The sequence below is a fragment of the Sciurus carolinensis genome, chromosome 16 (genome assembly GCF_902686445.1).
Source record: "Sciurus carolinensis chromosome 16, mSciCar1.2, whole genome shotgun sequence".
NCBI lineage: Eukaryota > Metazoa > Chordata > Mammalia > Rodentia > Sciuridae > Sciurus > Sciurus carolinensis.
In genome coordinates this window covers 57997850-58022484 of record NC_062228.1, presented here as the reverse complement: position 1 = coordinate 58022484, position 24635 = coordinate 57997850, and the positions used below count along the sequence as shown (strand labels likewise).

General features: G+C 50.4%; 2 protein-coding genes across 9 annotated transcripts in view; one reads left to right on the top strand and one right to left on the bottom strand.

Annotated features, from left to right (window-relative positions):
- The window catches only part of Trpm4 (transient receptor potential cation channel subfamily M member 4), a 37321-nt gene extending 17926 nt beyond the window's left edge, over nucleotides 1–19395 (bottom strand). For 3 of the 8 annotated variants that reach the window (XR_007105450.1, XM_047528972.1, XM_047528971.1), the window contains exons 1-12: nucleotides 19251–19395; nucleotides 18909–18976; nucleotides 13795–13969; nucleotides 13287–13467; nucleotides 12982–13145; nucleotides 12641–12824; nucleotides 8047–8108; nucleotides 7719–7910; nucleotides 7515–7614; nucleotides 3477–3589; nucleotides 2914–3258; nucleotides 2612–2746 (exon numbers count right to left, since the gene is read on the bottom strand). Coding sequence is in view for 7 of the 8 variants with exons in the window: in XM_047528972.1 (XP_047384928.1) it covers nucleotides 2612–2746; nucleotides 2914–3258; nucleotides 3477–3589; nucleotides 7515–7614; nucleotides 7719–7910; nucleotides 8047–8108; nucleotides 12641–12824; nucleotides 12982–13145; nucleotides 13287–13467; nucleotides 13795–13969; nucleotides 18909–18976; nucleotides 19251–19274 (1743 nt within the window). In the remaining variant the exon portion in view is untranslated. Of the gene's footprint in view, nucleotides 1–2611; nucleotides 2747–2913; nucleotides 3259–3476; nucleotides 3590–7514; nucleotides 7615–7718; nucleotides 7911–8046; nucleotides 8109–12640; nucleotides 12825–12981; nucleotides 13146–13286; nucleotides 13468–13794; nucleotides 13970–18908; nucleotides 18977–19250 lie in introns of those variants that run through there. The other 5 variants (XM_047528976.1, XM_047528973.1, XM_047528974.1 and 2 more) reach the window with 5 other exon arrangements.
- Nucleotides 19396–20737: 1342 nt separating this feature from the next.
- Nucleotides 20738–24498, top strand: Hrc (histidine rich calcium binding protein). The gene is made up of 6 exons (XM_047527126.1): nucleotides 20738–22700; nucleotides 22773–22843; nucleotides 23355–23423; nucleotides 23646–23700; nucleotides 24143–24179; nucleotides 24361–24498. Exons 1-6 carry the CDS (start codon nucleotides 20933–20935, stop codon nucleotides 24395–24397), a joined length of 2037 nt encoding a protein of 678 aa, XP_047383082.1. The 5' UTR covers nucleotides 20738–20932; the 3' UTR covers nucleotides 24398–24498.
- The last annotated feature ends 137 nt before the right edge of the window (nucleotides 24499–24635 follow it).

Here is a 24635-nt window from a genome sequence, read left to right as displayed (position 1 = left end):
AAACACAGCATGATTTCACTTAGATGGGGCCCTGGAGTGACTGGCCACACTCAGAGACAGACAGCAGAACGGGGGTTGCCAGGACCTAGAGGAATGGGGAGTTTTTAATTCACAGGTACAGAGTTTAATTGGGGAAAGGGAAAAAGTTCTTGAAATAGATCATGGCGGATGGGTACACAATAATGTGAATGCTGCTTATCTATATACTTAAAAACATTAAAACAGGGTTGGGGATATAGCTCAGTTGGTAGAGTGCTTGCCTAGCCAGCAGTAAGGCCCTGGATTCAATCCCCAGCACCACCCAAAAAAAAAAAAAAAAAGAAAGTTAAAACAGTAAAATTTCATGATATATACATATATTTATCATATATATATATATATTTTTGTTTTGTTTTGTTTTTTTGGTTCGTGGTAGTGGGAGTTGAACTAAAGCCCTCTCACACATACTAGGCAAGCACTAGACCCCTGAGCTATATCCCCAGCCCTTTGTAAATTTTATTTTGAGACAGGTTCTTGCTTAAATTGCCCATGCTGGTCTACAGCTTGCAATGTTCCTGTCTCAGCTTCCTGGGTAGCTGGGATGACAGGTGTGCACCACTGCATCTGGCTATATTTTTTTAAAACAGAAAATAACAAGCATTGACAAGGATTAGAGAAAACAGAAGCCCCTGTACATTGCTGGTCTGAACATACAACCATGGAGGAAAAGTCTGGCAGTTCCTCAAAAAGTTAAACACAGTCACTCTGTGCCCCAGCAATGACACTTCTGGCTGTAGACTCCGAAGAGCTGAAAACACGCATTGAAACAAAACTTGTGCATGCATATTCATAGCGACGTTATTCTCAATAACCAAAAAGCAGGATAACCTGAATGGATGTGAGATAGGGATTTAGGGTGAAGAGAGAGATGTTCTGAATTTTAAAGGAAAGGCCCACAAGCCATTAAGATGCAGAAAGCACAGTCGGAGCTCTTAAGCATGTGCCTTGTAAAATGAGGGAAATGCACAAGCAAAGGAAAAACATGCCCCAAATTGTGGAGCCCCACCCTAATGCCACCTCTGGTCCAGCCCCTAGCACTGGCCCTCATAAACATGAACACCCACAAACTGCCCTTTCTCCCCTGGATATGACCCCCATTCTCCCTTCAATGCTTATTCCTTGCTTTCGCCCAAAGGCATCTCTCTTTTGGGATTATCCTCCTTCCCCCTTGAATGTTTATCTACTTCTTTTTTTTTTTTTTTTTCTACTTCTTAAATAACCCTCTGGCTGTGCCTTTGACTGTGCATGCTGAGATTCTTTTCTGTCACATGTGCCAAGAACCCCACTGGTCCTGAGTTGAGTTCCCACTTCTCTCCGGGAACTTCACAGACCCTTCTTCAGAGACATCTCTTCTCCCACAACAGAAGGATGGACAAATAAACATGGTTTATCCACATAAAGAATATTATTTAGCCATAAAAAGTAACAAAGCACTGATAACTGTTATAATGTTGATGAACTTTGAAAAGACTATACTGAGTTGGGTGTGGTGGCACATGCCTATAATCCCAGTGACTTGGAAGGCTGAGTTCAAGGCCTGTCTCAGCAACTTAGCAAGACCCTGTCTCAAAATAAAAATATAAAAAAAGGCCAGGGATGTGGTTCGGTGGTTAAGCAACCCTGGGTTCAATCCCCAGTACCTCCCCAAGGGAAAAAAAGAAAGAAAGAAAGAAAATATTATGCTGAATGAAAGGAGCCAGTCACAAAAGGTCACATAATATATGACTCCATTTATATGAAACAGTCAAAAGAGTCAAATCCACAGAGACAGAAAGCATATCTACAATTGCCAGGGGGTGGGGGAGGAAGGGATGGGAATGTGGAGAGACCCATGAGGGAGTAGGAGGCTTCTATTTGAGGTGTTAAAAAGGTGCAGATCTAGGTAGTGGTGGATGCATAACTTTGTGAGTATACCAAATGTCACTAAATTGCACACTTTTAAATGGCTTAAGTGGTCAATTTTATGTTATGTGAATTTTTATCTCAATGAAAGAAAATTAATTTGAATTTAAGAATTTGTGCCAATGACCTGATGGGTTCAAACAGCCCACTACTGAAAAGGCCACTATCAGGATGTTTCTATGACATAAATTGTCTTTGAACTCCTTGAGCGTCACTGAAATGTCCCAGCGACTCTAGCCCACTGCCCTAGTCAGACCTTCACCACAGCTGCCTGGAGAACACCCCTGCCTTCCTTGCCTCTAGTTTGTCCCCTTCCACTGGCAGCTACAATGACACAGCTACACCACAGGTGGAACTCTGTCTGAATGACTCCCTGTCGCCCACGGGATCAGGTCTGGTCTTCTATAGGCAACAATTTGGAAAGAACAAGATTGAGTTACCAGTGTGAACATGAAAAATTCCCAATATATGTTGTTAATGGAAAAAACAAGTTATGAAGAGTGCATGAGAAAAAGCAGACGAAGCCGTCGGAGTCACGGACCTGAGGCTGAGCACAGAATGTGGGCCGGCGATGTCAGAGGTCAGGGCATCGCACAGGGGTCCTTGGTGTCCCCAAAGCATAAGACAGAGATGTAGGAGAGCAGGATCCCAGATGGGAGCCGACACTTACCTTCTCCCAGAAGTACAAGGCCATCTGGGCTCTGTTTAGCAGCAGCGCCCACAGAAGCAGGTCACTCCAGGGGGGCTGCCCAAAGGCAGTGTCCATCGAGGGTTCCAAGGTGGCCCAGTCCGAGAGCAGACAAAACTGTAATCAAAAGTAGGTGTGGCAAGAACGAACCCTCCAGGACCAAACCACTGGCTCCCTCCTGGGCCCCGCCCCCTGGGGTCGGTTGCCCCGCCTTTTCTCAGGCCACACCCCCTCCCTGATGTAGCCCTGCCCTCCTCGCACCCTCAGCCTCTCCGGGTCCTTACGCTCTCACTGCAGCCCTGGACGGTGTGGAGGTCCCGGACGTCCCTGGCGGGGTACCTCGGTGCGCACGTCTCCCCCAGCAGCGTCCTCAGCAAGTGCCCCACGTTGGGCGGCCGGAGCTCCGCGGTCCCCCCTTTTAGAGCCTGGGCTTTGGTGCCTGACCAGTGGGACGCCTGGTCCAGAAGACTGCGGATGAGGGAGTTGGGGGGCACTGCGCTGTACAGCTGTGTCAGGCGTACCGGGGTCAGGAAGTGGCCCAGGCTAAGGCCGTGGGAGATGAGCAAGCGCACAAACTCAGGCCGGTCATTCAGGAGAGCGTCCATGAGGGACGCCTCCAGGTGGAAGGACTGTGGGGTGGAGTGAATGGGGGAAGAGATTAGCCAGGTGAGCTCAGAGGTTAAGGGCAAGAGATGGGGGTGCCGTGCAGTGAGTGACGGATGGATGGGAACAGAAGAATAACCCCAAAAAGTTGGACAACTAGGGGAAGACAGGACCAGGTGACCAAGAAGTCAGGGAGGGAAACAGTGCACCCCTGCTGCCAGAATCCCTAGCCCTGACCCCTCACCCGCCATTGGATGTCCCCCCGGAAGAGTTCACTCTGGGCAATGTCCACGCGATTCCAAGCCACAGCCAAACGCAGCTCGTCAAGGTAAGCTGAGGCCTCAGAGGTCCCACAGGCTGGAAAGATGAGAGGGAGAGGGGGCAGAAGTGAGGGGAGGGTGGGAACATCAGACCAATGTGCAGTTGGCTGTGTGAGATGCCTGGCAGGAGCTGCTGGACAGACCAGGGCTTTAAGCAGGCTAATAGCGGATGAGGTCCTTGGGCTCAGAGCCAGAGCACAGACCACAGGTTCAGAACCACCAGGAAGAAGGAAAGGGAATTCGTTAAGGTAGGTTATGGACCAGGCAAATGGAGCGACAGAGAGAAATCAGACCATACCAGCCCTTAAAGCTCTACTGGGGAGATACCGCAACACACAGCCATACCAACATGCTCTGGGCCCTGGGTAATGGGCATAGAAAATGCCCAGGGCCCACAGGAGGCCACTGTCTGAGACATGGAGTGGCCTGAGAGCTACCCCTGAAACTGGGTGCCAAGACAGGAATTGTGAGAGACCGCTAGGATTTGGAGGTATGCTTCTACACTGGGGAAGGGACACTCTAGGCTTCCAGAGCAGCTTGGGCAGTGGCCTGGGTGCAGGAAAACAGGATCCGATTACACATGGGAGGCTTCTGATTTCTGAAACTTGCAGTGTCTTGGGAAAGGACAGAAACAATAAAAGCAGACAATGAAGCTGGGAAAAAAAAAATCTGAACAACAGACTGACTCTAGTTTCCTCAGTTTCAAGAAAAGAAAATACGATATTTTACAAGATGTTGCTTTAGAGTCTGCCTTAACCTGGCATCATGTGTCACACGATCCTCCCTGGTTCCTTCGAGCTCATCAAGTCTCATACTGAACTCAGCATCTATCCTCAAATCCATGCTCCCCTGGGCCTACCTAGGCAGTGAGGCCCACTCCCAGGAAATGTGCCTGCCCCTCCCTCCCCCAAATCCCACAGCCCATCAGTCCCCAGGAACATCTTCCACTCCCAGCTCTGTCTTCTCTGCCTCCATGGCCCCCGCTACAGCCCAGGCTTCACCTCCCCTGGCCCACTGCAGGCTCTTGCCTTGATCATGGTCATGTCTCTCCTTTCCAAGTTTGTCCCGCCCCCTCCCTGAGGGTCCTTCTGCACACAGAACTGACTCTAGTTCTCCGTGACCTATCAGGACAAAGTCGTAGCCCCTCAGCCTGGAATCTGCAGTCCCAGGTGGTTGTGACCCCCACCTCCCTGGCCTTGCTCCCAACCTCCTTTCCTGCTACATTCCATCCAGGTGAGCCTCTGCCTCTCCCCAGACATGCCCCACGCTAGGGACCCAGAGTCTGACAGACCTGAGTCTTGAATCATACAAATCCTGACCACTGTCACTAGCTGGATGACCTCGAGCAAGTCACTTCTCTCTCTGAGCCTCAATCCCTTCACCTGAAAATTGGGGGGGACTCTCCTTGGGGCAGGAATGGAGGATAAAGGGCAAGAGTGGATGCCAACTGCTCTCACGCCGCTCCTGGACCATCCAGGACTAAAAGGAACACGGGTTCCCTCCCCCTCCCTTCTCCATGAAACCCCATCCTTTCAACTCCACCACCCGCAGCAGCCTCTTCAGTTTCCCCAGGGGACAGCGATCACTTCTACCTCTGCAGGCCGCAGACACAACCCTGCCCCCTCCACCCACATCTTACAGAGCGGCTGTTTTTTTCCCCCAGGAGACTGCTAAGTTAACTTCTGAAAAGCGAATCCAATTTGTTCACTGACATCCCACATTTAAGGATGTGTCCCCACAAGAAACAGAATCATATTAAGAGTCCCCACTGGGGACCTGACACTGCTCATATGTTGCCTCTGGGGCTCACAATTGCCTGCAAGATATTGTCTCCATTTTTCATAGAGAGAAACTGAGGCTCAGCAAGGGGAAGTCTGTCTGGCTGTCTCTTTCTCTCTCACCACCTTCCACCTCTTCTTCTCCTCTTTTTTTTTTTTTTTTTTTGATACTGGGGACTGAACCCAGGGGTGCTTTGTCACTGAGCCACATCCCCAGCCCTTTTCATTTTTTATTTTGAGACAGAGCCTCACTAAGTGTAGGGTGCCAAGCTAGCTCAGGCATGGGTAAGAGCCGAAGGAGTCATAACCCAGACCCCGGGAGTTGGGTAAAAGCAGGCTTGTGGCGAGCAACCTGCAAACTCGTTTACTGCAGGGGAAACCATACATTTTATAGACTTTTAACCCAATCACAATGTGCCATGGGGGATCAGACCACCAGGCCCCTATACAGGTTCCCTTGGTAACACTAGGTAAATTTGGAGACAGTTGTTTACTTTCCTAAGTGACCAGAGCGGAATGCTTCTCTCCATAGGTATTCCTGATGGGTGTGAATGTGTGAAGGTTTTCCTTACACACTTGAGACATTCACACCTGCTAGCCAAGACTTAGGATTTCTCCCAACAACTAAGTTGCTGAGGCTGGCCTCAAACTTGCAGTCCTCCTGTCTCAGCCTCCCAAGTTGCTGGGATTACAGGCAAGTACCACTGGACCTGGTGGGAAGTCTCTTTATTAAGGTAACATAGCAAGGAAGGGCCAACTGGTACTTAACTGATTCCAAAGTCAAAAGCAACTGCTCTTTCTGCCACACCGTGGTGGACACAACTGAACTGGGGACCTGTGCTGCTGGGGAATTTTTATCTAAGAGAGTATTTTCCCTATAAAATTCTTCTGGAATTAAAAATGTCCCTCCCTACCACATCCCCACAGAGTCCTTTGTATCCTCTTACTAACTTTTCTATCCCACCTCTGCTACTAAGTCCAAACTCTACTGACTCTTCAAGGTCCAGTTTAAATACCACCTCTCCTTGAGATTTCTCTCCTGCTGACAGTGATTCTTCCCTGTTTGGATCTTAAATTTTGCTTAAAGATGTGTCCAGGGCTGGGGATGTGGCGCAGTGACAGTGCGCTTGCCTAGCATGTGAGTGGCCCTGGGTTCTGTCCCTAGCACCACCACCAAAAAAAAAAAAAAAAAAAATGTGCTCAGACAACCCTACTAGGAGAGGATCTGAACTCCTCGAGAGCAGAAGCTGGACCTGCTTTCATCTCGGGAGCCTGGGACGATGTCTGTTGAATGAATAAACGAGCCCCATCCATTATGTTCCCTGCCCTGGTGTTCATGCAGTCTGCTAAGCTGCCACCTCTGGTGAAATACCACGAGTTTCTCACTGAGAAAAAAAAGGGTTCGGCTCACGTCTAGCAAAGCGCTTAACACACACTGGAGGCATGTGGGAAAGGAAGAAGCAGGGGGTGGACGGAGGACAGAAAAATGGCTAGATGGATGGAAAGATGGACGGAGAGAAGAATGAGTGGATGGAACTGTCAATGGACATGTGGACACACAGGTAAAAGGGTGAGAGCATGGATGGATGGATGGGAGGAAGAAAAAGAAGAATGAGGACGAATGGAATGTTGGCTAGATGAACAAATTAAAAGGTCAATATACATATGGCTGGATTGATGGGAAGATGAAAGACCAGATGGGTGGATCCAGCAGAGGAAAGCAGACACTGAAACACAATGAAAGTCCCTGAGGAAACCGTCCAAATAGCACCAGGCAAAGCCCAAAGAAACTGCAGCTATCTGATGTAGTGACCACGCCTGTAATCCCAGCCACTCAGGAGGCTGAGGCAGGAGGTTCGCAAGTTCAAAGCCAGCCTCAGCAACTTAGTGAGGCTCTAAGCAACTCAGCAAGACCCTGACTCAAAATAAAATATAAAAAGGGACTAGAGATGAGGCTCAGTGGTTAAGTGCCCCTGGGTTCAATTTCTGGTTGTCCAGGAAGGAAGGAAGGAAGGGAGGAAGGAAGAGGAGGGGAGAAAAGGAAAAGAAAAGAAGAAACTCTGCAGAGGGAAGGGACATGAGAAGGGGCAAAGGCCTTAGATCAGAGATGATGATAGTGTCCAGGCCAAGAAAGGTGCCCAAGGTTGAGATGAGAGAGGGAGAATCTGGGAGTCCAGGTCTTACCTTTCACAAGGGCCTTCAAAACAATGGTCTCGAATTCTTCAGAGCCATCCTCTGATGAATAGACTGTTAGCAGCTCCTTCCGTGTCATGATCCGCTCCACCTGCATGACACCAGACTCTACATCCCCAGCCCAACCCCTCTTGGGCCCTGTCCACAGAGACACAGGAGCTCATTCCCCTCCAGGACCTAGTAATCCAGTCATACCTGAGCCTGCAGGACCTCAGGGTCCCCTTTGGGGAAGAAACGCTTAATCCGATCATGGGCTTCACCTCTCCTGGCTCCCCCACTCCCTGGAGCCAGGGTGTCTTCCAGGGTCTCTGCCAGGCAGTCTGCAGCACCCCCAGAGCCAGCCACCAAGAGGCAGGGGAGCTGAGCCTGGGTGGCATCCTCTATCCGCTATAGGTCAGAGGGGAGAGAGGGTCAGGGAAGGTAGGATATTCACCCCACCTGGGTTCAGACCTAAGTCCCCCCTTACCTAAGACTCAGGCCCAGGAGCCCCAACTCCACTGCCCCTTCAACACTGCAACTATACCTTCAGCATCTTCTCATCACCATCGATCAGGAGGAGGAGGACAGGGATGTCGATTCCAGTCCCTGGGAGAGGAGAGCCAGGAACTTGGTCAGCTCCCATCAGCCTTTACTGGGGATGGGGGAGAACCCCATTTCCCAGGATTGCCTGAGGCAAACATTAGCTTCTTCCCAACCTTGTGTTCTGAGGTTCATGGGAATTGACAACTCTTTTTGCACTTTGGGAAGGGGCCAGATTTTGAAGACAGTAATGCTTAATTTCCCAAGGAAGGAGAGGCTCGGGAACTGGACTCCTGAGCCCCTGAATGACCTAGGTATTTCTTGTATAGTCAATCTTATAATTGATTGACCACTCGGAAACTAGCTGAGGTGAGAGTTCAAGTAGAAAATGAAGGAAATACAAATACAGAGAACTATTAAAATGCAATATTTATTGAAGTCCAGTAGCAATTTCATGAGGTGGTTTTAACTCTCTCCCCATTAAAATAATAAACTAGACTGCATAAAACTAACTCTCTTCCCATTAAAATAAACTAGACTGCATTACTGCCAATCACACTCCCTCATCCTGGAGTTCTGAGCTAATGTAATGACGTAATAAAGTGAAATAACTAGCCAGGAGCGGAGGTGCACACCCATAATCCCAGCAACTCAGGAGGTTGAAGCAGGAGGCTCCCAAGCAGGATGGTGGTGGCAGGTGGGCGGGTGCCTTGAAGAGGGATAGGACTTTCTAAGACACAAACCACAGGGCAGTGAAAGAGACAAGACACCAAATGACAGAAAAAGGATATAACCGGGGGCCAGGGGGTGAGCTCCTGCCTCCTGTGCTCCTTCCCCAGGATCATGCGCCACAAAAGAAAAGCTCTAACCACATAAAAAGGATAGAATTATTTTTAAATATTTTGTTTTAATTGTGGGTGGGACACAAGACCTTTATTTTATTTTTATGTGGTGCTGAGAATTGAACCCACAGCCTCACGCGTGCTAGGCGAGCGCTCTACCACTGAGCCACAACCCCAGCCTCAGGATAGAATTTTTATAGCACTACACACCCATGTTAAAGTATCTGTGTGTGTGTGTGTGTGTGTGTGTGTGTGTGGTGCTGCAGGCTGAACCTCAGCGTGCTACACAAGCACTCCATCGCTGAAATACAATCCCAGCCCATCTTTTTAAATGTTTACAATATGTATCACAAAGATTCATATAACACAAAGAATTCCCATAAAAAGGATAAGAAAGAACCCAATTTTAAAACATGCAAAGGATGTGAAGAGATAATTCATAATGGAGGAAATCTGTTTGAGTAACAAAATATATATTTTTTAATAGTGGTTAGTGAAATTACAAGATGGAATTAAATACAGGGTACCATTTTTTTTGCCCATCAAACTGGCGAAACTAAAAAGTAAAAAACAACCGGGTGTGGTGACACACTCCTGTTATCCCAGGGACTCAGGAGGCTGGGGCAGGAAGATCACAGGGCCCAGACCAACCTCGGCAACTTAGAGAGATTCTGTCTCAAAAACAGTGGGGGGGCTGGGGGTGGGGCAGGGGGAGTAACTCGGTGGTAGAGTGCCCTGGGTTTAATTCCCAGTACCTCAAGAAAAAGAAAAGTAACAAATAAATAAAAATTAAAGCAAAAATATCCAGAGCCAGTTGAGGCTGGATGGCAAAGGGACACTCATGCTGGGGTTTTTTTGGTGCCTGCTGTGGAATCCAGGGCCTCATGAATGCCAGCGAGTACTCTACCACTGAGCCACACCCCTGACCTCACTCATGCATTCTGGATGAAAGTGAAAATTGCTACAAATTTTTAGTCCCCCAGTCCTATCTGTTAAAATCCACTCCCAGCAATCCCATGCGAATAGAAGTGGGATTGTACAGAAGCTAAAACACCCTTATATAAGGAAGCCCATACAAAGATCTGTCCAGCACTGTTTGTACTGCCAAACACTAGTAAAACCTTAAGTATATGTCAATTGGAAATTTTCTTAAAAATAAGGAATACCATCAATTATTAGAAGCAGCAGCAAGATGGAGAAGTTTGAACCTAAAGAATGTTCATGAAAGGCTGGGTGCAGAACATGCCCATAGTCCTAGTGACTCAGGAGGCTGAGGCAGAACCCAGAGGCGCTTAACACTGAGCCACATCCCCAGCCCTTTTTATTTGTTATTTTGAGACAGGGTCTCTCTAAGTTGCTTAGGGTCTCACTAAGTTGTAGACGCTGGTTTCAAACTTGTGATCCTTCTGTGTCAGCCTCCAGAGACACTGGGATTACAGGCATGCACCACCATGCCCAGCAGGAGGATTGTTAATTGCCAAGCCAGCCTCAGCAATTTAGCGAGACTCTGTCTAAAAATTTTAAAAATAAAAATAAAAGTTGTGGGGTGTAGCTCAGGGGTAAAGTACCCCTGGGTTCAATCCTGCGCACAAAGAACAAGAAATACCATATAGATAGAAATATAATAGCAAAGAATTTATAACAGAGAAAGGTATGAAAGGATTAACTCCAAACTATACAACACTGATCACACCAGTGGAGGAGGAGGGGAACTGGAAAAGGAAGATAATTAACTTTTTATTCATATGCCTTTTTATGATTTGATTTGTTTCAATGAGCACATTAAAGTTGCCATAATACCTTTTGTTGAGTAAAGAAAGCCAATATCAAAAGGTTACCTATATACCTTTTTATGATTTGATTTGTTTTCCCAGACTCATATTAAGGTTTCCATAATACCTTATCTTGAGTAAAGACAACCAGTACCAAAAGGTCACATATCATGGTACAGGTTGAGTTCCCGAATGCAAAATCCAGAAACTAAAATGTCCCAAAATCTGAAACATTGTGAGGGCCTCCATGATGCTCAAAAGGCTTAAATTATGGGGCTGGGGTTGTAGCTCAGTGGTAGAGCACTTGCCTAGCACACGTGAGGCCCTGGGTTCTATCCTGAGCACCGTAAAAAGATAAATAAATAAAATGAAGGTACTGTGTCCATCTACAACTACAAAAAATATATATATTTAAAAAAAAAAAAGGTTTTAGGCTAGGGCTGTGGCTCAGTGGTAGAGCGCTTGCCTAGCATGTGTGAGGCACTGGGTTCAATTCTCAGCTCCACATAAAAATAAACAAATATAATAAAGGTTTGTCAACATCTAAAAAAATACATTTTAAGAAAAAGTTTGAATTATGAATCATTTTGGATTTCAAAATTTTCTGATTGGGGATGTTCCACCAGTAAAATCTATGTGAATATTCAAAAAAAAAAATCTGAAAACCTCCAAAACTGGAAGCATTTCAAGTCCCAAGCATTTCCAATAAGGATTACTAAACCTATCTTCCATTTCTATGACCTTCTCACAAAGACAAGACCGTAGTGATGGAGAACAGATCATGGTTGCCTAGGTTAGACACACAAAGAGAATTCCTTTCCGGTAAGGGAACCGGTCTATGTTCCTTTCGTGGTCATGGGTACACAGATCCATACATGTGCTAACATTCACAAAATTCCACCCAACAGTCACTTTTATTACTGTATGGTAATGGTAATTTTAAAAAATAAGAGTAACACTGAGTACAGAGAGAGAAGTTTTAAGTTAATTTGGGGCTGGGGGTGCAGCTAAGCGGTAGAGCACTGGCCTACCACGTGGGAGGCCGGGGTCCCAGCCCAGTACCACATGCACACACCAAAAAAGTTTACCAAGGTTTGCTGTTTCATTCACTTTGTTGATTTTTCTCCACCATACGTGTGTTCCTATTGTATTGATTTCCGCCCTCCAGTTTATTCTTTCCTAGCCTCCCTCCATTGGAGCTGCTATTCTGGTTCTGGGGGAGAGGAAGTTTATGTTTGTTTTTCTAATTTGGAAGCTGAAATAACTGATTTCCAGCCTTTCCTCTTTCCAGTACCTGCATTTAAAGCTATGAATTTCACTCTCAGGGCTGCTCTTCCTGCATCCTGTCAGTATGCGTATGGCATGCAATCGTTATCGCCCACTTCAAAAAAAAACACATTCCCTGGGCCTGGAAGTGCAACTCAGGGCTAAAGCACTCGCCCAGCATGCACAAGGGCCTGCACTAGTATGGGGATGGTGATGACCTTGAGGGAGACAAGAAAAATTAGGGACTGGTAATATTCTTTTTCTCTTTCTTTCCTTCCTCTCCTGCCCCTTACTGGGGATTGAACCCAGGGGCCTCTCCCACTGATCCACACCTCCAGCCCCTTTTATTTTTTATTTTGAGCAAGGTCCTACTAAATTGCTGAAGCTGGCCTCGAACTTTCCATCCTCCTTCCTCAGCCTCCTGAGTCACTGGGATTACATGTGTGCCACCACACCCAGCAAGATACTTCTAAAACAGAAAAGGAGGGGGGAATGTTGAACCACAGGAAACTTCCCCATTTTTTTAATAAGTTGTAGATGGACACAATGCCTTTATTTTATTTATTTATTTGTATGTGATGCTGAGGATGGAACCCAGTGCCTCACACGTGCCAGGCAAGCGCTCCACCACTGAGCTACAGCCCCAGCCCTCCCCAAACTTTTATCACTGGGATCCTGAGCGTTGGTCATGGGGTCACAGGTCCAAAAAGTCACTCACCTCCCACGCCGGTCTTCTGCTGCGACACATAGGACTCAAAACGCAGGCGGAAGCGGTCCTCGCCGCCCATGCGACCGTGCGTCCCATCGTCCACTAGAAAGAAGGCCGAGTAGTTGTAGTCCAGGGGAAACTCGATCCCGTCCTCAGGGTCGCCGCGCCACCGGTACCTGGCTGGGAACGAGCCCTGGCGGACAAATAGCCAGACCAGTGAACCTTGGGGTGCGGGGCGGGGCGGCGCTGCCCCTCCCCCACCATCCAGGGCGCAGCCCCCCAGCCCTCCTCCATCAGCATCAGGGGTTCAGGCCCCCAGCCTCCAGCCTTTTCAAGACCCGGGGCTGTACCTTGGGGTTGGTGAGGGTGTCTCTATTTCGAACCACACCCCAGGGGGCCACTCCCATGGCCACCACCTTGGTGCCCCCAGTGCTGGCCATCTGGTGGTCCCGCACAGCCACACCAACATGCCGGCCAATGCCTGTGTGCAGCCCCCCAGTGACGATCCAGGCCCCTACACACAGAAAGACACGTAGAGACAGGGAGAAAAACAGAATGTGACACCGTTGCATAAAAATTGGAGGTGGGCAGAATCCAGAGAGGCCAGGAGATGGCAGTGCGCCCACGCCCCGGAGACCGCCACCCCCTTGATCACCTGTGCTCTGGGCAGCCCGCACCAGCCCGCGTCGCAGCAGGTCCTGCAGCCAGGTCTGGAGGACAGGGCCACCTGACCCCCCCAGCACTGACACCACCAGGTTCGGGGCTCGAAAGCCCCATGCACGCGTGACCAGACTATAAACTGTGGCCGGATCTGTACGGTCAGAGAGCCGGAGGAACTGTGGACACACGGGGGAAGGAACATGGGGAGGGGAACAGAGACCCAGAGACAGGAGGACAGAGGCCCAGAAAGACAAGGACAGAGACCAAAAAGAGAGGGACACAAACCCAGACAGTGTAGGACAGATAGACCCAAAGAGAGAAGGACAGAGACCCAGAGACAGAGGACAGAGACTCCATGCCAGGGGACAGAGATGGAGAGAGAGCCAGGGATGGGCAAATGAAGAGTCACAGCCTTCAGCTCGGGCAGCCCCAGACCACAGCTCTGAGAGCCCCCAGTCATGCTCAGAGCCCCTGCCCTGTCCAGGCATGCAGGCAGGCCTCACATTGCTAGGCTTGCGACCGGCACCCACGAAGTCCAGGTCCCCGTAGGCATCAGTGGGCTTCTCTGTGGTGTGCACGTCACTGTCCCACTCAGTCACCACGGCTGCCCCAAATGCATCCTCCACAGCCACTGATGGATGGGCACTCCGAGGACGCCCACACTGGCATAAGTTCCCTCTGGGGGTGTGAAGGTGAGCATGAACCCAGAAGGATCCTGACGGACCCCCGCATCCTGCAGAGGGGGCTGTCTATATTGACCTGTGTCCCCAGAGGCAGTCAGAGCCCACACTGACCCTGACATGGGCTCCAACTGCCTGAGTGAGAGACTCAGGGACAGTGACCTTTTCCCACCAGAAGGAAGTCACAAGTAAACTCAAGTAGGGAGGTTGACAGGGCCCCCCTCTCGCTGTGACCTGAAGGGCCAAAGGGAAAAGCAAAGACAGTCATCAGTGGATGTGCTCATGGCCCCCAGTCCAAATGAATGATGGTCACCATGAAAAGGAAAATTTGAAAAAGGAGAATTTTTTTTTTTTTTAAATAGAAAAATCCAGAGAGTAATTCAGAAACAGCTCATGTGCTCGAGGTTGAGACAGCTGTGTGACTTTGGGCAAGTGGCTGCACTGCTCTGAGCCTAAATTTCCTCCTCAAATGAAAAGACAATAATTGCACAGCCTACTCCATAGAACTATAAGGAGCCAACGAAATAACGCAATGTTTCCTGAAATGAGAATTGCCTCCAGGTCCCAGTTGGAGACGAGGCTGCGTGAACTTCACACAGAGCTTTAAATAACCTTGAATAACAGAGTGAGAAAGTCATTCCTTTTTCTGACTACAGTCAAGGAGAGGGGCTCAGCTGGGGGCCTGAATATCTTTCATTCCTAAACCTTTGGTATTCCTTGTTTTTAATGAGAAAAGCAGGCCTTAGGCCCAGAAAATGGGACTGGCGACAGCGCCCAGTCAGAAGGTAAATACCTTTAATAAGCTGTTCTGTGTCTAGTTTCTGTAGCTTCTTTCCTTCTCTTTGTGACAAATGGAACTGAATTTCCATGTATGGTTACCATATATAAATTTTTTTTCTCCCTAAATAAATGCACAAACTTCCTTTGCTGCTGTGATTGGCACCCGAGTTTCAAAGAGTGAGCAGCCGAGATTTGGGGAATGAGGATTCAACTGAAAACGTTTCTAAATTTCCTTGCTTCAGAAGGTGTTCAGATAGCCTGGGAGACCTTTTTTTGTGTGAACCCAGTGAGTCAATTTGAGGACCAAGTTTACAAAAATGCTAATTCAAATGGTGTGTGAATTTGGCAAAAGCAGTGGAGACACTAAAAAGAAAGGACCAGGGATCCACGCGCAGGACACAGGAACAGACACCCCAGGCCAGTTGCTGACACGGAGAACTCTGTCTCCACTCCTCTGAGTCTAAGTCCAGCAGCCTGCCAGGCCTCATTTACCCACTTCATCCTTTCACTTATTTGAACCCCATCCTAGGCACCCCTTGTTCCTCTGCGGCTGCTGCTTATGAGCTCTTTTTAGCACAACTTGTGTAGGGAATGTTCCAAAACACACGCTGTCTAATGCAGTACCCCTAGCCACATGGGGTTCCTTCCGTGCTTGGGACTCCTTACATTCTAATAAATTAAAATGAGATCAAAGCAAAACTTCAGTGCCCCAGCCAAATTTCAAGTGCTCCTTTGTGGTCAGGGGTTGCCATATTGGAACATTTCTGTAACAGGAAATTAGAGGCTGCTTTTGCCAAAGGCACTAACTCTTCACTTGAGCCTGCAGATGTCCGATGCACAGCTAAAATCAGGATGAAGCTTGGCATCTCTGCTTTCATCTTGTATTTGTCTCCTTAATTGCCTTAAACTTTGGGTCGGATTCCTGCTTAGCTCTGCATGTAGGCGGGTTAACCATTTAAGGATTGTCTGGCAATACAAGGTTTATTAGTCCTAAATTTACCTAACCTGTCTCATTCCCCTTCAAGACAGAGGACTCCAAGATAAGAGTAATTAAGGTATTTAAAAGATTTGCAGGGACAATCAACTGCCATATTTTACAAAGTCCTATTCCAGACCAGAGGAACACCTAGAAGTCTCCAGTTATTGCCCTAAACCTACATTCGCCTTGGATTCCAGGAATAATAGAGACTCCCAGACAAATCATTCCGTGATGAGATCACCCTCCTAAGTGGGAGCAATTACCTCCTGACAGGGCTGAGGCTGCCCTTCTTAAGCAGGAGCAATAATTTCATGGGAACCAGATTGCCCCTAATCATCAAGCTGATAAGGACTTCTCTGGAGTTACCTCGCAGAACCAGAACTGAGATAATGATCAACCAGACCACAGTTTGATCAAGACTGCTTAATTATGCTCACTTCCTCCACGTCCACCCCAGTTCTTCCTCTGTTTAAACCTAAAGCTCACATCAGTGCCCCCAAAACATGACTGAGACTCTGGACCTCACCTGCCTCCCCCATATGGCCAGCCATATTGATTAAAGTTCCTTTCCTGCTTTTCACCATTACTTTTTCTGTTTGATTTTTGTGCAAGTGGCCAGACCTGATTTGTTGGGAACCCAGACTCAGGTCTGTGTCCTAGAACCCCATTAATATTTCTGCCACTGCAGAAAGTTCTGGTGGACGGCGCTAGTAGATATCCCCCATGCCAGCCTTGCTCCTGCCCTCATGACTCAGGATGGCCATGAGACACAATGGCCCCTATTCAGGTCTCATCTGACTGTAATGTAAGTGGCTCTGGCCACAGTTGAAAGACTCTAGTTCTGGAAAACCTTTACTTTGGCAGTAAAGTACGCCCAGCCTCCCCTCTGCTGCTCTGTCCCTGCCACATTCGTGGCCTCTCTTTATCCCCCTGAGTGCAGGTGTCCCCCAGTGCAAGGGCCACACTGGTCTCCCTTCACAGTTCTCAAATTTGATGCTCACAGGATCCAGGCAGGTAAGTCAATAGAAAGACGTTTGGTAGAAAATAGATGGATGTGTTAGAAGCTGTGGTCACTTGAAGCGGCAATGTCTTGAACATTCAGAGAGAGATTGTTGGTTTGGGGGTGCTTTCTGTTTGTTTGCTTTTGGGGTTTTGTTCTTTGTTTGTTTGCTTTTTGGTGCTGGGGAAGGAACTCAGGGGCCTCATGGAAGCTAAGCACACACTCTACTACTGAGCTATATACTCCCAACCCAGACACAGGTTTCTAAACTCTTCCATGCAAAAGAAAAAAGAGAGAGAAAAAATGGCTATAGAATCACCAGTTTGCAACCCCCCTGACTTTATACAATTTATTTATTTATTTTGGGTCCTGGGGATTGAACTCAGGACCTCACACATGCTAGGCCACTGAGCGATGCCCCAGCCCTTTTACACATTTTTTTTTTTTAACCCTGTAACATCTCACCTATTTCCATGGTGTCAATTACCATTGATAGCCAGGACTTCTCAGATCCTTCCGTAGGTCCAAACCTTCTCCTGAGTTCCAGCCCTGGGTCTCTGCACCCCACTCCCCCACAGGAGCAACACTTCCCAAACCTGCTCATCCTCCTGGGTTCCCCATCCTGAGGATGACCCCACTGCGTCCCAGTCACCAGATGGCATGTCCAGGAATGAGCCATCCATCCTCCCCACATCCATTGGCCCCCAGGCTCCATCTCCTGCCCAATCCCCTCCTCTCTGTGTCCTGCACAGCAACCTGGTTTAGGCCTCTCCCTTTCCTCCTCTCAGCCTCCTCCTGCTCATCCTCACATAGTCCCCATGCCAGAGTGGACCCCACCCCTGTGCTTGCTCCCTGATACAAAGGACAAGGTCCCAGCCACTCAGGGTGGCTTCTAAGGCCTGTTGAGGTCTAGTGCCACCCTTCTCTGCAGTCTCCTCTCTGGCGACTCTGGCACTCTGACCTTTGTTTCATTTTGAAGCCACACAACATCAACACTGGGGAGACTTTTCACTCACTGTTCCTACTTTCAGAATGCCTTTCCACGAGGCTTTCTCAAGCCTATCCTCCCCTGTCAAACACCAATTCATCCTTGATGTCCCTTCAGGGGCCCCTCCTCCTCCAGAAATCTTTAGTGATAATCTGTGTCCCCTCCCTACTAGCCAGACCCCTCCTTTAGGCTCCCACAGATCCAGGGACCCATCCTCAGCAACTGTCAACTCCTGGCCTTACAAGAATCACCTTCTATGTCTTTCCACCTGCTGTCAGATTCAAGGTTCCTGAATTTTCTCCAGTCCTCCCTTCAGTAAAACGTTTTTGAGCACTCACACCCAATGAGCATGTATTCTTTTATTTATAATCTGCAAGCTATACCACACGAAGATAATCAGTTCATAACAAAGCACACAGTAATTCGAGAACATGGAAGTTTCCAGTGCCCCAAGACTGTCCTGAGGACAACTAGAAAGTGTGGACCCACTGAGGGACCATCACGGGAGACCAGGAGCTCCTCCAGGACATCAAACACCCTGTCTAGCTCAGGCAGTGTCACCAGCACCCAGCACAGAACCTACACACTATGGTAATTGCTACTTTCAAGTGGGAATTGCAGAGATTTTCCAGTGCTTATTAGGTGCTGGGCACTGTTCCAGAAATATCACAGCATTAACTTGTTTAATTCTCACAATTATCCCAAGAGGCAGGGTAGCTTTTATGCCCATATGACAAACAAGGCCCAGAGAGGTGAAATGATTTGCCCAAAGCCACAGAGCATAAGTCTCAAGTGAAATTTGAAGCTGGCAGGGCCGCCGTTGAATTTTGCGGAATGCACCGCCTCCCTTGGGAACGCTGAGTGCGGTTTACTGGACGGATGAGTGAATGAATGAACGCATGAACGAAACGAGAGATAGTCAAAATAGACGAAGCGACACAGAGACAGTCACACAGAAGAAACATAGGGAAAGAAACAGGAGCGAGCCCTGGAGCGTACACGGACCCTGAGCGGGAGAGCGCAGACTTGGGGTGTCTTCACAGACTCCCAAAACTCCCCAGGGGAGCGCGGGCCGGGAATGCCCTTGGGAGGGTCCGCGGGGCCTCGGACAGGGGAGGGGCGGGGCCTGTCTGCGGTGGGCGGGGCCAGTGCACCCGGTGCTCCCGGGTGGGTCCCCGCGCGCTCCTCACCCGGGATCTGAGAGGTCAACTATGAACGTCGTGCAGATCTTCTTCCTGAAGATCTTAGGGATCCAGCTCTGGAGACCGGAACAAGGAGTGGGACCAGGGACCCAGTTCAGTCTCGAGACACCGAGGCTCTTCCCGGCGCCCCACCGCCGACACCGGAGGCCGGGACCCCAGCGCCACCTCCCCCAGGCTCGCGGGGCTCCCCGCCCGGGTCCTGCCGGTCCCCGGAATCCCGGCTCCCCGCCCTCCCGTCTGACCCCGTAGCCGGGTCTCCAGAGCCTGGTCTCTGGGCACCAGGAGCCCCAGCTCCGCTCCGCGCTCCCCCGCACGCGGCCCGCGCTGTACCTGCTCCTTCTCCGGACCCACCATGCTGCCGCAGCCACGCAACCTCGAAGCCCTCCGGGCTCCCTACATTCCCTCCACGCCCTTCCAGTCCCGCCCTGTACAAACCGGATCCGCCACTTCCCTGCCCAGCCTGGGGCGGGAGTCCCGGAGATACGTCAGCGGGAGGCGGGGAAAGGGAGGCCGGAGGCTGCGATAAAGAGATAGAGGGGGGACAGCGACCCACGGGTGCAGAGGCCCGGGATAGAGGGCGTGGGGTGCGAGACAGGGTATAGATCTGAGCTTCAGGACCAAAGGTGCATGGGAAGGAGGAGGCTCAGAAAGAGGGATGCCAGAGAGGAGGGAGGGGACACATTGATCAGAGAGAGACAGAAGGGAAATAAAGACCAAGAGAGAGGTGGATTGAGACTCACAGAGAGGGCTTCAGACTCAAAGAGAAGGAAAAGGAAAGAGAGAGAGAGAGAGAGAGAGAGAGAGAGAGAGAGAGAGAGAGAGAGAGAGAGAGAGAGAGAGATGTGTGTCAGAGACCCAAAGAGGAGACAGAAAGATAAGGAGAGGGGACAGATTGATGGTGGCATGAGACACAAACACTAGGGTGGTGGGCAGATATCATAAAGGAGGGGGAATAAGGAATTGGGGCAGGGGGCTCATTGACCCAGAAAGAAAGACAAAGTCTTGGGTGGGGGGCAGGCGTTCAGAGTAAGGGGGGACAGCCAAGGGTGAGGGGAAACAGAATCCTGTGTAGGAGGAGCTGGGACCCTGAGAGAACAGGAGACAGAAATGAAGGAGGGGAACCCAAAAAGAGAGATGGAGACCCAAAGAGTTAGGGTAATCATGGCAGGTAAGGAGTGGGAGATACTGGCACACAGAGACAGGCAGGGCTACATATCTGCTGCCAGCTCTTTCTGATGGAGACAGCTGGGGCCTTTGTAACCTGACCCCTAGCACCCTCCTCCCAGCTGTATTTATAGCCCTGGCCTGGTGATGTCCCCTACCCCCAGATCTGAGTTCCAGGGACAGGAGGTCATGGGTATGTGTGCTGGGGACAGGGTTCCTTCACCCCATCCTAAGGCCTTTGTAGTGGCATCCACCTTCTTAACAAAGCAGTCCCTTCCAGCTGGAAATTCACCATAATTACACCCTAACCCTTCCACTGAGAGGTGTCTCCCCTGACATGTCCCTCCTGCCCTCCCCCTGTGGATCTAGGCTTCCCTAACTTGGCCCACTGAAAGTCCAGCCTTTATCCTTGCAGCACCAAGCAAGAACTTGTGGCAGTCTAAGGTCGAGTCCCTTGGTCTCCTATCATCGTCAAGGGAGAGACCCCCTCCACTCACCCCCGACCCAGCAGGTTGGAGGAACAAGAGAGGAGGGGCAGGCAGGGAGTGACCCAGAATAACTCAGGGCTGAGAGTAAATTTAGCCACAGAGAGGGGAGGGGAGAGACCCTATTGGCTGGGCAGTGGGGAGGGAGGACCCAAGAGGGGGGTCCGGGACTCCAGAGACAGCCTCAGAGGGGTGTCCAGGGCCAGAGAAAGGCAGACAGGCAGAGATCAAGAGAGACAAAGTGAAGGAGAGACACAGAGAGAGAGTTAGACCCAGAAGGGGACAGGACCCCTACATTGATCACGTAGCCTCAGAGGCAGCTGGAGCCAGCCCTGAGAGAAAGCCTGCTGCCTAAACGTCCCCATGGGCCACCTTCGGCCATGGTTGCACACTTCTCTCCTCTGGGCCACAGTGGTCAGCCTGCTCCTCCCTCCTGCCATGACCCAGCAGCTGAGAGGGGCTGGGCTGGGCCCCAGCAACTGGAACAACAATGCAAATGTCGCTGGGCCCTCAGAGGACATATCGACTGAGGTTAGCCACCAGATCTACAACCACGGAGGCCATCGAGATGAGAATGAGGATGTTTCCACAGAAAATGGGCATCATCTCCAGAGTCACAGAGCCCATGGAGAGGAGGAGGATGATATCTCCCAGGAATATGGCCTTCCACACAGAGACCACAGTTACCAAGGCCATGAGATAGCAGATGGGCACATCTCTGAGGAGGTCTTCACAGAGCGTGTTGAGCAAGCCTATGGGCACAGAGGTCAGGGCAAGGAAGACGCCCGGGACTCAGCTGAGCATGAGAACCACTTCCCCAGCCACAGGAGCCACAGTCAGGAAGATGAGGATGAGGAGGACATTGTTTCCAGTGAGTATCACCATCGCAGCCCCAGGCACGTGCACCAGGGTCCTGGAGGGGGAGATGACGATGAAGGAGAAGAGAAAGAGGAGGAGGAAGGGGAGGAGGAGGTCTCTTCTGAGTACAGGCATCAGGGCCACAGGCATCAAGACCACGGGAATGAAGAGGAGGAGGACATCTCAGATGAATACCACCATCATATCCCTCACCATGGGCACCAAGGCCACAAAGAGGAAGATGATGACGATGATGAAGATGATGTCTCCACTGAGTATGGACACCAGACACACAGGCACCAAGGCCACGGGAATGAAGAGGAGGAGGACATCTCAGATGAGCATCACCTTCATGTTCCCAGCCATGGACATGGAGACCACAAAGAAGATGATGATATTTCTACTGAGTATGGGCACCAGACCCATAGGTATCATGGACACAGGAATGAAGAAGAGGACATCTCAGGTGAACACCACCATCATGTCACTGGCCATGGGCACCAAGGCCATAGTGACAAGGAAGATGAAGATGAGGATGTGTCCACTGAGCATTGGCACCAAGTTCCCAGACATGACCACCATGGCCGTGGGGATGAGGAGGAGGTCATAGTCAAGTTCAGCCAGCATGTTACAAGGCACCAACCCCAAGGCCACAAGAGTGATGAAGAGGAGGACTTCCCAGAGGAGTATAAAACAGAAGTCCCTGGCCATCACCACCATGGAGTCTCTAAGGAGGAAGATGAGGATATCTCTGCTGAACTTGGCCACCAGGCCCCCAGCCACAGGGAACAAAACCACCAAGATGAAGGGACTGATCGGGGTCACAGAGGGTCTATTCAAAAGGACATTAGTCATCAGTCCCCAGAGCACATGAGGGTCGGGAGGGAAAGTGATTCAGGAGAGGAAGAGGAGAAGGAAGAGGATGACGGCTCCCATGAGGGAGATGACGAAGGCCCAGAGCAGGGAGAGGAAGGAGCCCAACACCACCGCCTGGCCCAGGACGATGAGCAGGATGAGGAGGAAGGTCATGGCCTAAGCCTGAGCCAGGAGGAGGAGGAGGAAGAGGAGGAGGAGCAAGAAGAGGAAGAGAGGAGGGAAGAGAGGGCTGAGGCTCTAGTTCCCCTGAGCCAAGATCACAGAGAAGAGGAGGAAGAGGAGGAGGAGGAGGGCCTGGAGGAAGATGAGCTCCCCTTTACCATCATCCCTAACCCCCTGGCCGGGAGGGAGGCGGCTGAGGATGGCTCTAGTGAGGAGGAGAGCGGCGAGGACACAGGTAAGTGGCCTCTGGGTGGGGGTGGGGAGGAGTGGATAAGTTTGAGTCACAGCTGCCTTTCTGTTCCCACAGGTCAGCAGGACACCCAGGAATATGGGAATTATCAACCAGGGTCTCTGTGTGGCTACTGCTCCTTCTGTAATGTATGTCCCCTACCCAGATCTACACACCAACCTGTCCATGGAATTTGTCCCAGGGGTCCTGGGGTGCCAAGAGAGGGCTCTGAGCAAGGGCGGGTCCAGGTGAAAAAAAAGATCTTTCTAGGATAAACTGGAGGCCAGGAGGCTGGGGAGGAGATGGGGAAATGTTCCAGAAAGGAGATGGTGAGAGCTGAACTGCACCTGAGGGTGTAGGACACAGACCAGGGTCCATGGCAAAGAGTCATGTCAGGAGAGTCAGGCTGGAGGACTGACAGCCTGTGGGGAGAACAGGGAGGGAGAGATGATGAAGAAGCACTTACAGGACCAGCCCACAGTGACTCCCTGAGACTGGGGAACCAGGGGCAGGCTGGGAGCAATCTGGGGGAAGATACTGAGCTCAGGGTCAGAGGTAATGAGGAGGAGTCTGGGAAATGTGCAAGGGGCAGGAGTGGATGACTAGTGTCTCCTAAGTGGGGTTAGGGTTTCCATCTAACCAGGCTCCTCTGGTCCTCAGAGATGCACTGAATGTGAAAACTGTCACTGTGATGAGGAGAACATGGGAGAACACTGTGACCAGTGCCAGGTGAGACCTCTCCCCAGACTTGAAACTCCACCAGGTCTCAGGTACCATCTGAGTATACCTAGGACTAAATCCTGCCCTCTGACCCCAGACCAACACCTGGTGCATCCATGACGCCATACCCTATACCTATACCTACTGCAAACTTAACCTTCACCTATCCCAGGCCCTTGTCCGCGCGCCTTTCCTGACTGTGTTCTCTCCCGGTCTCCTTCCCTCCCCCAGCACTGCCAGTTCTGCTATCTCTGCCCTCTAGTCTGCGAAACTTTGTGCACTCCAGGTGAGCACCGGCGGGGCGGAGAAAACCTTGTGGAAGGGGCCAGGCCCATCAAGGTGAACCCTGGTCGGGGCGGAGCCAACCTGAGAGATTGGCCTGGAAGGCTAATGGGGCTGAGCTAGGCTTGGAGATGCGGCCAAGGCTCTGAGCAAGTGGGCGGTGCAGGGTCTGACGCCAAGAATGAGTAGCGGTTCAGGGGCGGGTCAAGACGTGAGCGGGCGGGGCCAGAGCTAGTAGAATTGGAGGGGAGGGGCTACTGGAGAATCAGCCTGTCCGGAGCAAGGAGGGGCGTGGCCTTCAAAGGAATCCCAGTAGGGGTTCAATTTGAGGCAGAAATTAGAGAAAAGGGATGGGAGAACTATCCCTAATCCAGCACTTACACCGAGTATTCCCCTAATGTCACTCGTGGAGTACCTTCTAGCCTCCTCTCTCTGCCCTCCCACAGGAAGCTACGTCGACTACTTCTCCTCCTCCCTGTATCAGTAAGTGGGTGTGTGAGGGTGGATGGCAGTTTAAGGGCCCAGTCTAGAGAAGCACTATCCACTATATGACCCTGGGACTCCATTTCCTCGTCCGTGAAGTTCACAGGGTGGTAATGATCTCTAAGCGTCCTGGGGTAAGCTCTGGACACTGGCTATCTAACCTCTGCGTCCTCCTTTCCAGAGCCCTGGCAGACATGCTGGAAACTCCGGAACCCTGACTTGGCCCCGTGGCTGTATCGCAATTTTACCTCCCCCTGCCTTCCACCCCCTTACCATGAGCCATATTTATTTCTCTGAATAAACGTGTTCCCCGAAACCATTTTCAGACGTGGGGTCGATTCTCAGAGCATCAGGAAATGTGGGTGGGGGCTGGGGACCTGATCGTAGTCTGCGGGAGAAAGGGGTTGGACTCTGGCCAAGGCATGAGGGACCTGGACTTCTGGGTCGTCCGACATA